General features: G+C 40.0%; 2 protein-coding genes across 3 annotated transcripts in view; one reads left to right on the top strand and one right to left on the bottom strand.

Annotated features, from left to right (window-relative positions):
* The window catches only part of mfsd8 (major facilitator superfamily domain containing 8), a 9,312-nt gene extending 7,765 nt beyond the window's left edge, over positions 1 to 1,547 (bottom strand). The window contains exons 1-3 of one of the 2 annotated variants that reach the window (XM_085451340.1): positions 903 to 1,547; positions 404 to 489; positions 164 to 207 (exon numbers count right to left, since the gene is read on the bottom strand). In XM_085451340.1, coding sequence (XP_085307466.1) covers positions 164 to 207; positions 404 to 489; positions 903 to 958 — 186 coding nt within the window. In that variant the 5' untranslated portion in view covers positions 959 to 1,547. The remainder of the gene's footprint in view (positions 1 to 163; positions 208 to 403; positions 490 to 902) is intronic. The other variant, XM_085451341.1, reaches the window with a different exon arrangement.
* Positions 1,548 to 7,349: 5,802 nt separating this feature from the next.
* Positions 7,350 to 13,037, top strand: LOC146714989 (butyrophilin subfamily 1 member A1-like). The gene is made up of 10 exons (XM_085451339.1): positions 7,350 to 7,799; positions 7,981 to 8,043; positions 8,273 to 8,635; positions 8,737 to 9,030; positions 9,136 to 9,228; positions 9,356 to 9,391; positions 9,492 to 9,506; positions 10,663 to 10,686; positions 10,795 to 10,830; positions 10,926 to 13,037. The coding sequence occupies exons 1-10, from the start codon at positions 7,616 to 7,618 to the stop codon at positions 11,510 to 11,512; spliced, it is 1,695 nt and encodes a 564-aa protein (XP_085307465.1). The 5' UTR covers positions 7,350 to 7,615; the 3' UTR covers positions 11,513 to 13,037.
* The last annotated feature ends 259 nt before the right edge of the window (positions 13,038 to 13,296 follow it).

Here is a 13,296-nt window from a genome sequence, read left to right as displayed (position 1 = left end):
TCAGTCATTTGACCAGGGCAAAGAGCAGGGCACTATATCCTAAATTAAATCCCCAACAATCCTCTTTGCAAAAACAAACCACGGAGCTTAGTTTGTATTATTGACATCAGTTGAATCAGGCAACAATCTTCAGCCCAAAAGACACCGTGTCATACTTACTTACCTTTTGCAAATATGGCCAAAGTGATGTGATGACAATAGTGAAACCTGAGAGAGAGCACAGATCACATTAATGACACACAAGCTGTTGAAGATGCTCAACATGTTTTTAGGCTAGAAGTGACTGAAGTTATTTCATGTCTCTTCAAATGGCATCACAGGTCAGAAACCACAGTTTTTCCTGTAACAGTGCTGAGATCATTACTTTGAACGTGATAAAAGTGTTATATTCCCGTGTCCTCACCTACACTACTGAGGAACATAGTGAAGTACATGACTCTGATGGACCTCCACCGACTTCTGTAGTCATCATCCTGCGAGTCATCGCTGCTGACATGGAGTACAGATTATCCATAAAGGATGACATACCAGCAAGACAATGTAACCTATACGAGTAATGTACGAGCCAGCAAGATATATGGCCAAGTGACAGGTCAGCGTCTCCTTTTTATAGGAGCGAGAACACAGTATGATAAAGAAAAACTGGGTTAAAGAATAAAGGTGAATAAAGCTGCTGCACCCACCATCTCTGACTGCAGTTGCGTGTTTTATTTAGCGACTGTAAATAAAGTCTACCTATGTTAAGTTGCTTTGTAGCTTAGCTATGTTGCTTACATACGGCAAAACAGACACAACACAAGGCCAGTAAATCCAGTGCTTCTACAACCTGTTGGGTAACAGTGTATTCATACTCAAGCTTCCTCTCGTTGTTTTTATTTAGGGAGGCGGCTATCTGGACTTACCTGCTCCTCTCATCCCTGAGCAGCGGGGTGGTGCTGTCGGGTTCAGGTTGAGACATCTTTTAACAAAACACTAACTCTGCGATATTATGACTCCACCCGTGGACTTTGAAAAAGCAAAACAGTACTTTTAGGTCGCCATGTAGTCGAGGGTCAGTGAACGACACTTGCTAACTTTCACCTCTCCCATAAAGCTCCGGGTAGCTAGCTAGCTAACGTTAGGGAGAAACATTTGGCCCCTTAAGTCATATGCACGAGTCTAACTGATACCGCAAACCATGATAAACGGTCGTTTTACCAAGAACAAAGCACAGTACGCCACATAAAAACACGCAAAGCTGGACTATGATATCAGTGACAGCTCTAACACGCAAGGCACCCATTATTTAAGCATCGGCTTCCGGTAAATTCTTTCAAAATAAGGCAAATTGAGTCCCAAATAAACTGTGTTCTGCCGAGTTTTTTCTTCAGTACGCTTATCATATCTTATCAAAAACTTAACATGAAATTATTTATATAAACATTAAACACTCTGAGGTGTCTTTCCTTTGTTGTTGCACAGGCTGCGCAGTGTTTTAGACGCTAATTTCGAATAACATCCGTGTTTACTCGACTGTTAGCGCGCACCTTGACGAACCGCGCTCACGTGAAAACTAGCAAACCACCCAAACACAGTCCGAGGGTCACTTGATTGGATCGGCGAGAAGGACGCCGTGCTGCGATTGGTGGATGCAGTTATAGTGCGGGGCTGATACAAAAGTTATTTAAAGGGCAACTAGTTCAGCTTTAATGTAGAAGAATCTGAGCACAATTATTGACTTTTATATGTGAAAAATTAGAGTAGAATAGAATAGAATAGAATAAAATAGTCCTTTATTGTAATTGTACATGTACAACAAAATTCTACAGGAATAAAATATAAATATCAAGACGGTATAAATAAATAACAAACAGGAGAAATATGTACAAAACAAGAGGAATATATACAAAACAATAGAAGGACACACATTAGTGAACAGGATGCAACATGCTTGAAAATAGTGCAGAGGACTTGGTCTGAATATAGTTCATGTGTGAGTGACCTGAGTATTAAGGTAGATCAAGGGTTATGACAGATCACCTTTTAATCTACTCGTGGCACTATTAAAGTATTAAATCACATGAGATTTCAAATTGCAGGAAAATCACTGGAGTTATAAGAGGCAGACAACTAGACACACCACGTGTATGCTATTGCTATTTATTGTGGTTTAACCTGTCAAGGACAAAAATGTAAAGAAAATTCTGCATCAAGCCTTGAAATCATAGCTTTCCTACTTTTGATAAGCCTGGATTGGTGGCATGATGGTTAGTGCTGCTGTCTCCCAGTAAGAAGGTCCTCGTTCAAATCCACCATCTGGCACAAATGGTTGTTTGTCTCTATGTGATAGAATGGTGAGCTGTCTGGGGTGTACCCTTCCTTGTAACCTATCACTTCAGGATTAGGCCCCAGCCCCCCTGCAACCAGGATAAAAATAGGAGGACGGTAGTTGTTGTAGATCCATTCACTTTTTTATGGTAACCAGACTCTAGACTTTGTTGAACATTATGTAATATGAAGACAACATGTAGTATTTAAGTGACCAAGGAGTATTGGGCTAAAAGTTATTGAATAGTGTTGAAATAAAATGACAAAATTGTGAAGGATTAAAATATTCCAAGAGCTCAACTTACTTCATCTAAACATGTTTCAATCGCATTTTATGAACCTCTAAAAAGAATGGGTGTGTTTTTCTTATAATTTAAAGGTTTACTGAATTACATATAAAAACATAAACACAGAACAAGGCAGTTCAAATACACTGACATAGAGTACGGTGTGCAAAGAAATGTGTACAGTAAGTTATTGGGTGATATACATTTGCCAAATGTCTAGTGCACAGTCTCAAGATCAATACAGGTTATGTTTCCACTTTGTCTTTGGATTTGAACCCACATAAACTGTCCCAGTGGTCTTTCCTTTTCATTTTTATAGTTAAGCCTTATTAACATCCTCTCACATGCAGCAACAGTGTTCATCATCTGTCCAGAATGGGACTATGCTATATATTTTACAGAATTCAAGTGCAATAACTCAATTCTAACAGCCTATTGCAAAACCTTTGAACTCGTGCTTATTAATTAAATAATGCTAAGCAAATTATTTAAATTAGTATAAAAATAACCCTTATCTAGGACAGTGTTTTGAGTGTGTGCAGGACAAATGTTTTTAAAAATTTCTTGGTTTTAGTCAAAGGTGTCTTTTCTTCCTCACTACATCCACACACCTCCTCTGGTCTTTCTCTGTTTCTCCACAAGGACCTCCTGTTACACAGCTAAAGTCGTTGCATGGTCTGCTCTGCCACCTCCAGCTCAGCCTCCAGTGCCTCGTTACCACCTTATATACAGTTGGGTGTCTGTTATTGTCATTTTTTTTAATTTTTCTGTTTTTACTTTAGAGAATAAATACTGTACATCATGATGTGTCATCAAAACTGATTTAAATATCAGTGATGAATGTCATTATTTTGCTAACAGAGTTAGCTTATAAAAACCTCCCCAGTGCCCATTAATATTATACCCCAGTAATTAAGTAATAAACAACAAAACTGTTTTTTTAACAACTTTCTGCAGAAATGTCTGTTTTTGGGTTTTGTTTATTTATTTATATTAATTAACACAAACGTATAATTAGAGGACAGTCTGTGGAGCGAGCTACCAGAATCTTTTCCTGTAATTTTACACATTTATTTCTTAAAATTTAAGACCAAAGAGTCAAACTCAAAGATTTTTCATTTATTTCAGCAGCATTTCTGTCTCATGGAAAATCTAGTACATACGGTTGGAACCGCATTCCTTTTTCTTATATTACGATGTGTTTCAGTGGTCTATCATTGCCGATACCAATAACGATACTGATACTTTTAGCTAATGAACACCAGTTTATGTATGGGAGATCCGTGTGTCATAATAACTTATGAGATGAATCATCAATTTTCAAACTCTGAACACATTCAAACGACTACTAAATTTTTTTATTTTCCACAACAATTATTTAACACAACAAAACACACCTTTCAGCTAATTCCTTGATTTCAAAACTGAGACTTTTGGAGACCTGGAATCTAAATGTCTGTCTCTGAAACACTGTCCGTGAACTTCTGCTGTTTAAATGTGCTATAGGCTATAAATAAAACAGACAAAACGTTCAGACATTTTGACTTTTTAATAAAAAAAAAAAACAACAACAAAGAAAAGCCCAACATTTATCAGAATCAGAATCAGAATCAGAAAGGGTTTTATTGCCAAATGTTGAGCAGGTTTACAACATTAGGAAATTGCTGCGGTGCTTCAGTGCAAACATACTTTCATAAATTACACTAAAATAGACATTAAAATAAAAATAAGAATAGGAATTAAAAGTGCTAAGTAGATGGATATGTACATGAGTGCAGGTGGCGATCAGTGCAAACATTGAATGATGCAGTGAACACAGCGTAGGGTCATGTGTTAGTGGTGGGAACAGTCATACGGTTATTGTTCATGTGTCCAACAGCAGAGGGGAAGAAACTGTTCTTATGGCGAGAGGTTCTGGTGCGAATGGACCGGAGCCTCCTGCCTGAGGGGAGCAGGTCAAACAGACTGTGTCCAGGGTGAGAAGGGTCAGCTGAGATCCGAGCTGCACGCCGCAATGTCCTGGAGGTGTACAGGTCCTGCAAAGATGGGAGTCTGCAGCCAATCACCTTCTCAGCAGAGCGCACAACACGCTGCAGTCTCTGTTTGTCCCTGATAGTGGCTCCAGCGTACCACACGGTGATGGAGGAGGTGAGGATGGACTCGATGATTGCAGTGTAGAACTGCATCATCGTCCGTGTTGGCAGGTTGAATTTCTTCAGCTGCCTCAGGAAGTACATCCTCTGCTGGGCTTTCTTAATGATGGAGGTGATGGTGGGCTCCCACTTCAGGTCCTGGGTGATGGTGGTACCCAGGAAGCGGAATGAGTCCACAGAGGTGATGGGGGTGTCAGTCAGGATGATGGGGGGGAGTGGGGCTGTGTGCTTCCTGAAGTCCACAATAATCTCCACTGTCTTCTGGGCATTCAGCACCAGGTTGTTATGGCTGCACCAAGACACCAGACGTTCAACCTCCCTCCTGTAGGCAGACTCATCCCCGTCCGAGATGAGTCCAATAACGGTGGTGTCATCTGAAAACTTGATTAGCTTGACAGACTGGTGGGTGGAGGTGCAGCAGTTGGTGTACAGGGAGAAGAGCAGAGGAGAAAGAACACAGCCCTGAGGGGAGCCGGTGCTGATGGTCCGGGAGTCCGAAACATTCTTTCCCAGCCTCACATGCTGCTTCCTGTCCGTCAGGAAGTCAGTGAGCCACCGGCAGATGGGATCAGGCACATTCATCTGGGAAAGCTTGTCTCGGAGATGGTCTGGAAGGATGGTGTTGAAGGCAGAGCTGAAGTCCACAAACAGGATCCTGGCGTAGGTTCCTGGGGAGTCCAGATGCTGCAGGATGAAGTGTAGGGCCATGTTGATGGCGTCATCTACAGACCTGTTGGCTCTATATGCAAACTGCAGGGGGTCCAGGAGGGGGGCCGTGAGGGTCTTGAGATAGGGGAGAACCAGGCGCTCAAAAGACTTCATGACCACAGATGTCAGAGCCACGGGTCTGTAGTCATTTAGTCCAGTGATCCTTGGTTTCTTAGGGACAGGGATTATGGTAGAGGACTTGAAGCAGGCAGGCACATGACATGCCTGCAGTGAGGAGTTGAAAATGCCAGAAAACACTGGGGCCAGCTCGTTTGCACAGTGTCTGAGGGTGGCAGGAGACACACCGTCTGGGCCGGGAGCTTTCCGAGCATTCAGGTTCTTAAACTGCTTCCTCACATCTGCTTCATGAATATGAAGAGTTGTGGTGGGAGGAGGTGGTGTGAAATCCTCTTTTGTGTGGGGTGAGGAGGGGGGTGTTGTAGGTGAACGGTTTGAAGGTGGTGATGGCTCTATGGAGGGGGGAGAGGTGGGGGAATGAGTGTCCAAAGTGTCTCTATTGTTGGGGCCGTTGGAGGTGTGAAGGCTGCCTGATGGCTCGTCAAAACGGCAGTAAAAGTCGTTGAGGGTGTTGGCCAAGAGCAAGTCATCAGTGGAGTGGGGGGTTTTAGGCTTGTAGTTGGTGATATTCCTAAAACCTTTCCACACAGAGGCCGAGTCATTCTCTGAGATCTGCTGCTGCATCTTCTCAGAGTGCTGATGTTTAGCAATGTCCACTTCTTTAGTGAACCTGTACTTGGCCTTATTTGACAAAATTCAGAGGGCTACATACCGAACAGAGGATAGAAACAATGTATCGATCCTATCTCGCTGGTTTTGGAAGACCTGTCAGCAGTCTGGAGTTGCTTCACACTGAAAGCATTTGGAGCCTCGCTACATGCTGCCAAACCGGCATTTAATCTCAGAGCAACCTATCCCAGAAATGTGAAGCAAGTGTGCAAGTTCATCTCTGAATGTTTTTAAAGCATTCCTACATTAAGCTTTACAACCGATATATGCAGCTCAGATGTCTGTGCGTTGTCATTATTAAATCTGACCGTTCAATGGATAGACTCAAGTCTTTCTTTGGAAAAAGCAGTGTTGCAGATGAAACCGTTTCGTGGTTAAAAAAAGAAACTGTGAAAAATAAGTTTTTTATACTTGTGTTAAGCTGTGTGTAGAAATTACACAAAATTCAGTCTCAGGTTAAATGTGATAGAAACAGCTTCCGTCTTGATAAAATATGAGTGTCATGAAGCCATGGTTGCATTTATTTGCACTGCTTTCCAGTCTGGGTGTCAATTTATGTTCAGCTTTAAGTATAAAAGGGTCCATTCTACAATGTGTTGTTATTGTTTTTTAAGTTGTTGAATATAAACATTATTTTTGTGCTGATACTGCACTTCTTTTTTTTTTCCAGAGCCAAAGAGTTTTTTAAATATGCATAGAATTGCATTTTGAATTACTTTTTGAATATTTCTTAAAATACTTAAGTTCTACCAAAAGTTTAAATAAAAAGAACAGTATTGGTGAACTTTAAATGTTTTCGGTGTAATGTATTTTTGCATACGGGTATAATAGAATAGCTTTGGAGTTTTGTTTTTTAAAACTTGAGTATGTACTTATACAAAATGCAACAAGACATAAAAAACTGTTTTATTGATTATAAAATACACTATATCAGATTCATATCAGTATCGGCAGATATCCAAATTTATGATATCAGTATCGGACATAAAAAGTGGTATGAGCCATTTTAGTCTGTATGAGGGCACAGAGCTGCACGCCATCGACCCAGTCTGCGGCTCTTTTTCAAAGTCTGCAGTCATTCGTAGCGATGCATGAAACAAAATCACGTGGCCGATACAAACTACGGTGACCGTTAAGTTACATACGGGCAACCTACGTTGAGCGTGTCACGTGAAACAAACGCAAACGGAGAGTAGCGTTACACTGAAGTCAAAAACATTTTAGATTCACATTAAGTCTTTTTTAAAAAATCATAGCGATTGTAATCATCACTGTATGTGTGGCGATGTTCGCGCAAAGTTTCGCTGAGATTGGCCCAAACGGGAGACGTTGTACTTACAGACATCCTGAGATCGATATAATAAAAGTTGTTTCAGAGTTCAAATCCTCGTCTCTCCGCCCTCTCCGACGAAAATGAAAATGAAAGTGAAAGTAAGAGTAATGCAAGCAGCAAGCTATCGAGGTCAGCGGAGAAACTGCAGAGAAAGAAAGGACTACCCGGACTGCTGGATTTCACGTTTTCTCGTCCCTCCCTTTAAGCTGCACATCTCTGACTGTGTGAGGGTGATTTCTCGGTGGAGCTACAGAAACACGATGGGTAGGTCGATACTGATCACTTGTTTTGTCGTTTAGCAGCATGCTAATCGTGAACTAGCCCTCGGCCCTTTTTTTCTGCCGTCAACATTAAACGCTTGTTTTCTTAAGCGTTGCTGGATTTGAGTTATGGGGAGGAAATTATAACGTCTCCTTACAATTTTCCGTCACCTCCCTTTTTACAGATCGACGGGTGACAGGTCTGTGTCTCCTGACGCTGTTTATATCTTCCTGCACTGCTGCTCCCAGTAAGTCTCTGATTAGTAGCACACACACACAATCTCAGTGTCTGATTCTGCTCATACCTTTAATGTTTCTGATTTTTTCAAGTTTAGCCACATGTTATTGTTACTTCTCTTGCTAAACCTGGAAACTTGATTGACTTCGTTATAATAAGATTTATCTTTCTGTGTTTAACCATCTTTTCCACTCTGCCAGTGTAAAAGATAAATGATGTCAGCGTTATTTATCTTACAGCTTCAACCAACTTGGTGGTTACCACCACGTCTCCTGTCACTGGGACTCGTGGCCATCAGGTCACATTGCCGTGCTGGCTCAGTCCACAGCAAAATGCAGAGGAGCTGGAGGTACGCTGGTACCGTACTAATCGCTTTGACAGCCCGGTAATGCACTACCAGTCAAAAAAGTTCAAATATCAAGAACCTGCCTACGTTGGCCGAGTCTCATTTGGACTCAAGGATGCAGCGTCAGGCGGGCTGAAATCAGGCGATGTGAGCCTGAAGCTGCTGAACGTCACAACTGAGGATACAGGAGATTTTTTTTGTTATGTCAGCAGCAACCAGGGATATGATAGTGCACCTGTTAATCTACTCGTGACAGGTGAGTGACTTAGGGGTGGAAATGTATATGATGTTAAAAGCTTTGCTCTAAACCGTCGCATTAAAATGTTCTTCATCTTCCTCCTCGGACCCTTTATCTAGCTTCGGGAAGTCCTCCTTTTCTATCAGTAGTGTGGGGAGAAGATGACAAGGTGAACGTGAGCTGTGAATCTGAAGGCTGGTATCCACAGCCTGTGCTGCGCTGGTCAGACAAGAAGCAGGATGTGAAACCTCAAAGTCTGGTGTACAGAAATCTGTCTTCTGGACTTTTTTTAGTCCACAGTTGGCTTCTTCTTTCCTCCACCTCTGAGCCTTCCTGCTCAGTGGGTCTCTCTGATAAAGAGGTAAAGGAGACCAAAGTGAGCCTGGGACCTCTTCATAAGACTGTTGAACCTGGTAAAGAGACTTTTTGTGTGTGTGTAATAGTTATATTATGTTTATTTGTTTTTGATTGTAAATAAAGTAAAAGCTGAAATACAAGATTTCTTGCTTTTTGTTTAGAGTCCTCGCCAGGTGGGTGGGTGGCCTTTGCACTGCTTCTTGTAGCTGCATTAGTGTTGGCTGCATTGGGAGTGATGTACTACAGAAAGAAAGGTACCGAATACATACACAATACATTTATATAATATCTTTAAATATATAACACTTTAAAGTTATCACTGTCATAAGAAAGTGTTCACTGTCTGAAATTAAATCCTGATATGTTTGTTTTGTGTTTCAGTGAGGAACGCCCAATCAGGAAGAGACCAAATGGATGGTAAGAAAGAGCACACGACAAGTTCAAATTAATGCTCTCAGTTATATAAATATGTGTCCGGGCGGAAAATGAATCCTGACATGAATATTTTGTGTTTCAGGGAACGGCTTAAGTGGTAAGAACGTCACACTGAACAAATCATTTTTCACATCAGCTGTGGTTTTGTTATATATGTAATAACGGGATAAAAGAATGATGCATTTGCTCGAAGATGGAGCAAAGTCAGCCTCTGACACAACCTGGATCCTATTCTCTCTGTGATTTGTTATCCCCATGCTGGTGTTGTGCTTACATCATCATCATAATGTTGGTCCAGGATCAATATTGCAAGTCTCCAATCATATTGTCTGAGCACTTCGTTAGCATTAGCCAAGAAGTTAGCTGATGCTTTAAAAACTGTCACTAGGAAACCAACAGGAGTAGCCTAAATTTGGCTAACAGCAAAGCTAATCTGATAATATATTTGTTATACTGAAAAAAATAATAAGTAAAACACTCAAAATACTTGTCATGTCTTTCAGAAGAGAGTTTTATCTAAGCCAAGACAGTTTATTCTTTTCCCCCACACTGCAAAAATGGACATCACAACATTGTGATTGGTTGGTTGCAATCTTGATCCTGGACCTAGAGTTTTATGATGATGCAGGAACAACACCAACATGGAGATATCAGATGGTTGATCTGATATCCTCGTGTTGGTGTTGTTCCCAGATCATCATACTAAATGTTGTTCCAGGATCAACATTGCAAGTGACCAATCAGAATGTTGTGACGTCATACTTTTGCGACTTCGGGAAAAACCGGCGTAAAACAAAAAACTGTACTAAAGCTGCGTGAAACCGCCTCTGTCCGCCGATCAACGGACCCTGACCCTAACCGTAACCCTTTAATAAACAGTAAGCAGAATTGATATTGTCCTTGCAACATTGGAATTTCATAAATGCACGAATGGCTTGGCGCACAAAAGAATAACGTCACAACAATGTGATTGGTCACTTGCAATGTTGAACCTGGAACAACATTTTCATGATGGTCTGGGAGCAACACCAACACGAGGATATCAGATCATCCGATATCAGATACACCTCCTACATTGCAAAAGTTATAGGATTGCAGTATCCCACACTGACCCATCAGTATCACTGTGGAAAGCTACACAAGACATTCTGTAATCATTTGCACAGTGTTGACATGACAAAGAAATCTGATTCAAATGATTCTTCCATTAAAACGAAAAATACAGATAAACTATTTGTTGTATTTCTCTGCAGAGACTGATAAACTTTTAGCAGGAGGTAAGACGTTACTAAAGCTGTCCTTGTTCTTAGAATCACGGTGACACATGAAGGTTATGTCATTAGGACATAATATTATAAACACATGTATTCTCTATTTCCCCACAGAAGATGGACGTCTTTCAGAAGCTAGAAATCATTATGGTAATAACTTCATTCATTTTGTTGACAATCTCACATTTACACAGTTTTTTCTCTTTCATGACTTTTGTCACTCTTTCTGATTCAATTTTCAACAGTTAATGTTAAACTTGAGGACAGAAACAACCCATACCTCAAGGTTGCAGGCAACAGAGTGAGAGAGGCCCAGATAGAATTTCCTGATGGAGAGATGGTTACCTGTGTCACAGCTATCAAAGGAACATCTGGCTTCTCTTCTGGAAAACACTACTGGGAGGTTTCTATGAGGATAAATGAGAAGGTAGGCATCAAACAGTCCTGGTGGGTAGGAGTTACAAGTGCAGCTGAAATCCCCAGTAATTCATCCACATCTTTTCCAAACACATCGAATGGTTTCTGGTTTCTGTCTTCGTCTCCCAAAAGAGCAAATAGTTTTCAGTTTAGCACACAACCTGAGATTTCAATACCTTTCCATTCAAGACCAGAGACGGTCGGTGTGTATTTGGATCGTGACAGTGGTGAGCTTTCATTTTATAATGTAGAAAAGAAAACACTAATTGGATCTTTCACGGCTACATTCAAAGGTGAAATCTTTCCATTATTTAACCCTGGAAAAGGTGACACATCACCTATGGAGGTAGTACAGAGTCAAACAGGTGATGAAGGAAACTGTGCAGAATCAGTTGAGAACAAGACTGAAACTTAATATTGTAAGTAAGGAAAACTGTACAAGCTGAAACATTTTCTTTGTTTTTATGGGAAAAGTAACGAATGACCTCACATTACTTTTATACTGACTTACTGAGACATTAAATCCATCAATTCTGTCTCATGTTCAGGTTATTTATACCGTTTAAAAATTTGGAGGTCATATTAACTCAAACTCCATGGCTGCAGCATCATTTTATGTAAATACAATTGAAACTATGAATTTCTTGCTCATGGTTAAAAAAGTTAAATAATATCTATTAAAATTTAGGCAGGCAAACAAGAAAGAAAACCTTTATGCCTTTAACACATTCGATTCCAAGTGGAAGCAAAATACGATAAACAAAATGAGTAGTGCTGTGGAGGTTTTTTTGTAAACTAAAACAATGGCTGCTCTAAAATTCTATACACAGGTAATGGACTATTTCTGTTAGCAGTGTGTTACTGTGCTTCTGCCAGTGGTAAAGAGGGCAAACTTTCTTATCATCATCCTGGGAATAAAAGCTCCTTACCTTTGTGATATTCCCTAAATGATAAAATCCTGGAATGTGAGGTCACTGCCTTGCATCTCCAACTTGTGTGAAACAACAGTTAATGTGCGTAATGATGACGATAGTGCCATAAATTATGACTCTTGATAAGCTAACACAAATACCACAGGGTTAGCTTATCAATAACCGATCATTGATAGTTTATCACTGTTACAAACCAAAAATACGACAAAATAGTAAAATACTACCAAAAATATTAATACAAACAGAGAACACTACACATCCAGCCATCAGTATCTGACAGTGTTTCAGTGATGCAATGATTACTGTGGTTGTTGACAAAGCTGACCCTGTGGTAACACAGAGCACAATAATTGATCCTGGAGAATACCACAGATCTGTACATAGTAGTTAGTATCACTCAGTACCTTCTTCTTATACCCAAGTGTGTAGGATACTGTGATTGCAGCAGTGTCTGTGGCTTGGTTAGTTTTACAGTTGTTCTCAAACCCCTCTCGTCTTAATGTGGAACCAATGTTGGATGTTGCGTGTTTTACTTTGTATACGGAGTGTATTTGTATGCCAATAACACCATCTCGTTTTATTTATAGTGTGATTAGGACATGTGTTGCTTGTGCAGTAGCTATAAGATTTGTTAGCATCACATGACCATTTTTAAGTTTCTTTTTTGGTATGGGGGTGAGGGTGTACTGATGTGTTAGATCACTTTCCATTTTAAATTTTGTGATGGGTCACTACTGTAGTGGTCTTTGTATTGTTGTCAAGTTTTGATGGTATGCATATGTAAATAGAATAGCCTTTCAAATACTCTGAATTAAGCATTACAGTAATTAGCATGCATTTTGAATACTAATCAGAAAGCAGTGTACCTGACAACATGTTGTTTGTGTACTGCAAAGCTCTGATATTTTTCGTTGTGTTTGTAAAACAGTGTAAAAGATTGATGTGCATTTTGTTTGATAATGTTGACATTTTGCAGAACTGCCTTTTTTTTTTTTTAAATAAACAAAATCGATACAGGATGAGAAAATTTGTCATTTCATTTTTCTTGTCTTCAGCTTACACAAACCAGTTTACGAAAACACAGCAAAATGTCATACACTTTAATAAGTACAGATAGTATTTACAGTATGTACACAATAACACAATACTTTGTAATCACTACTGCATACTTTGATAGATTAGTAAGTATTTACATTGTGAATAAGACCATATGTTGATTTTGAAATACAATTATTTTTTTTAAAATTATGTTACGCAATAAATTCAG

Source organism: Copadichromis virginalis, linkage group LG3, assembly GCF_057382275.1.
Source record: "Copadichromis virginalis isolate Kocher_CV1m ecotype Utaka linkage group LG3, C_Virginalis_male_GT1.1, whole genome shotgun sequence".
Classification (NCBI taxonomy): Eukaryota; Metazoa; Chordata; class Actinopteri; order Cichliformes; family Cichlidae; genus Copadichromis; species Copadichromis virginalis.
Note: the sequence above shows the minus strand (reverse complement) of the source record. Positions and strands in the feature narration are given on the sequence as shown.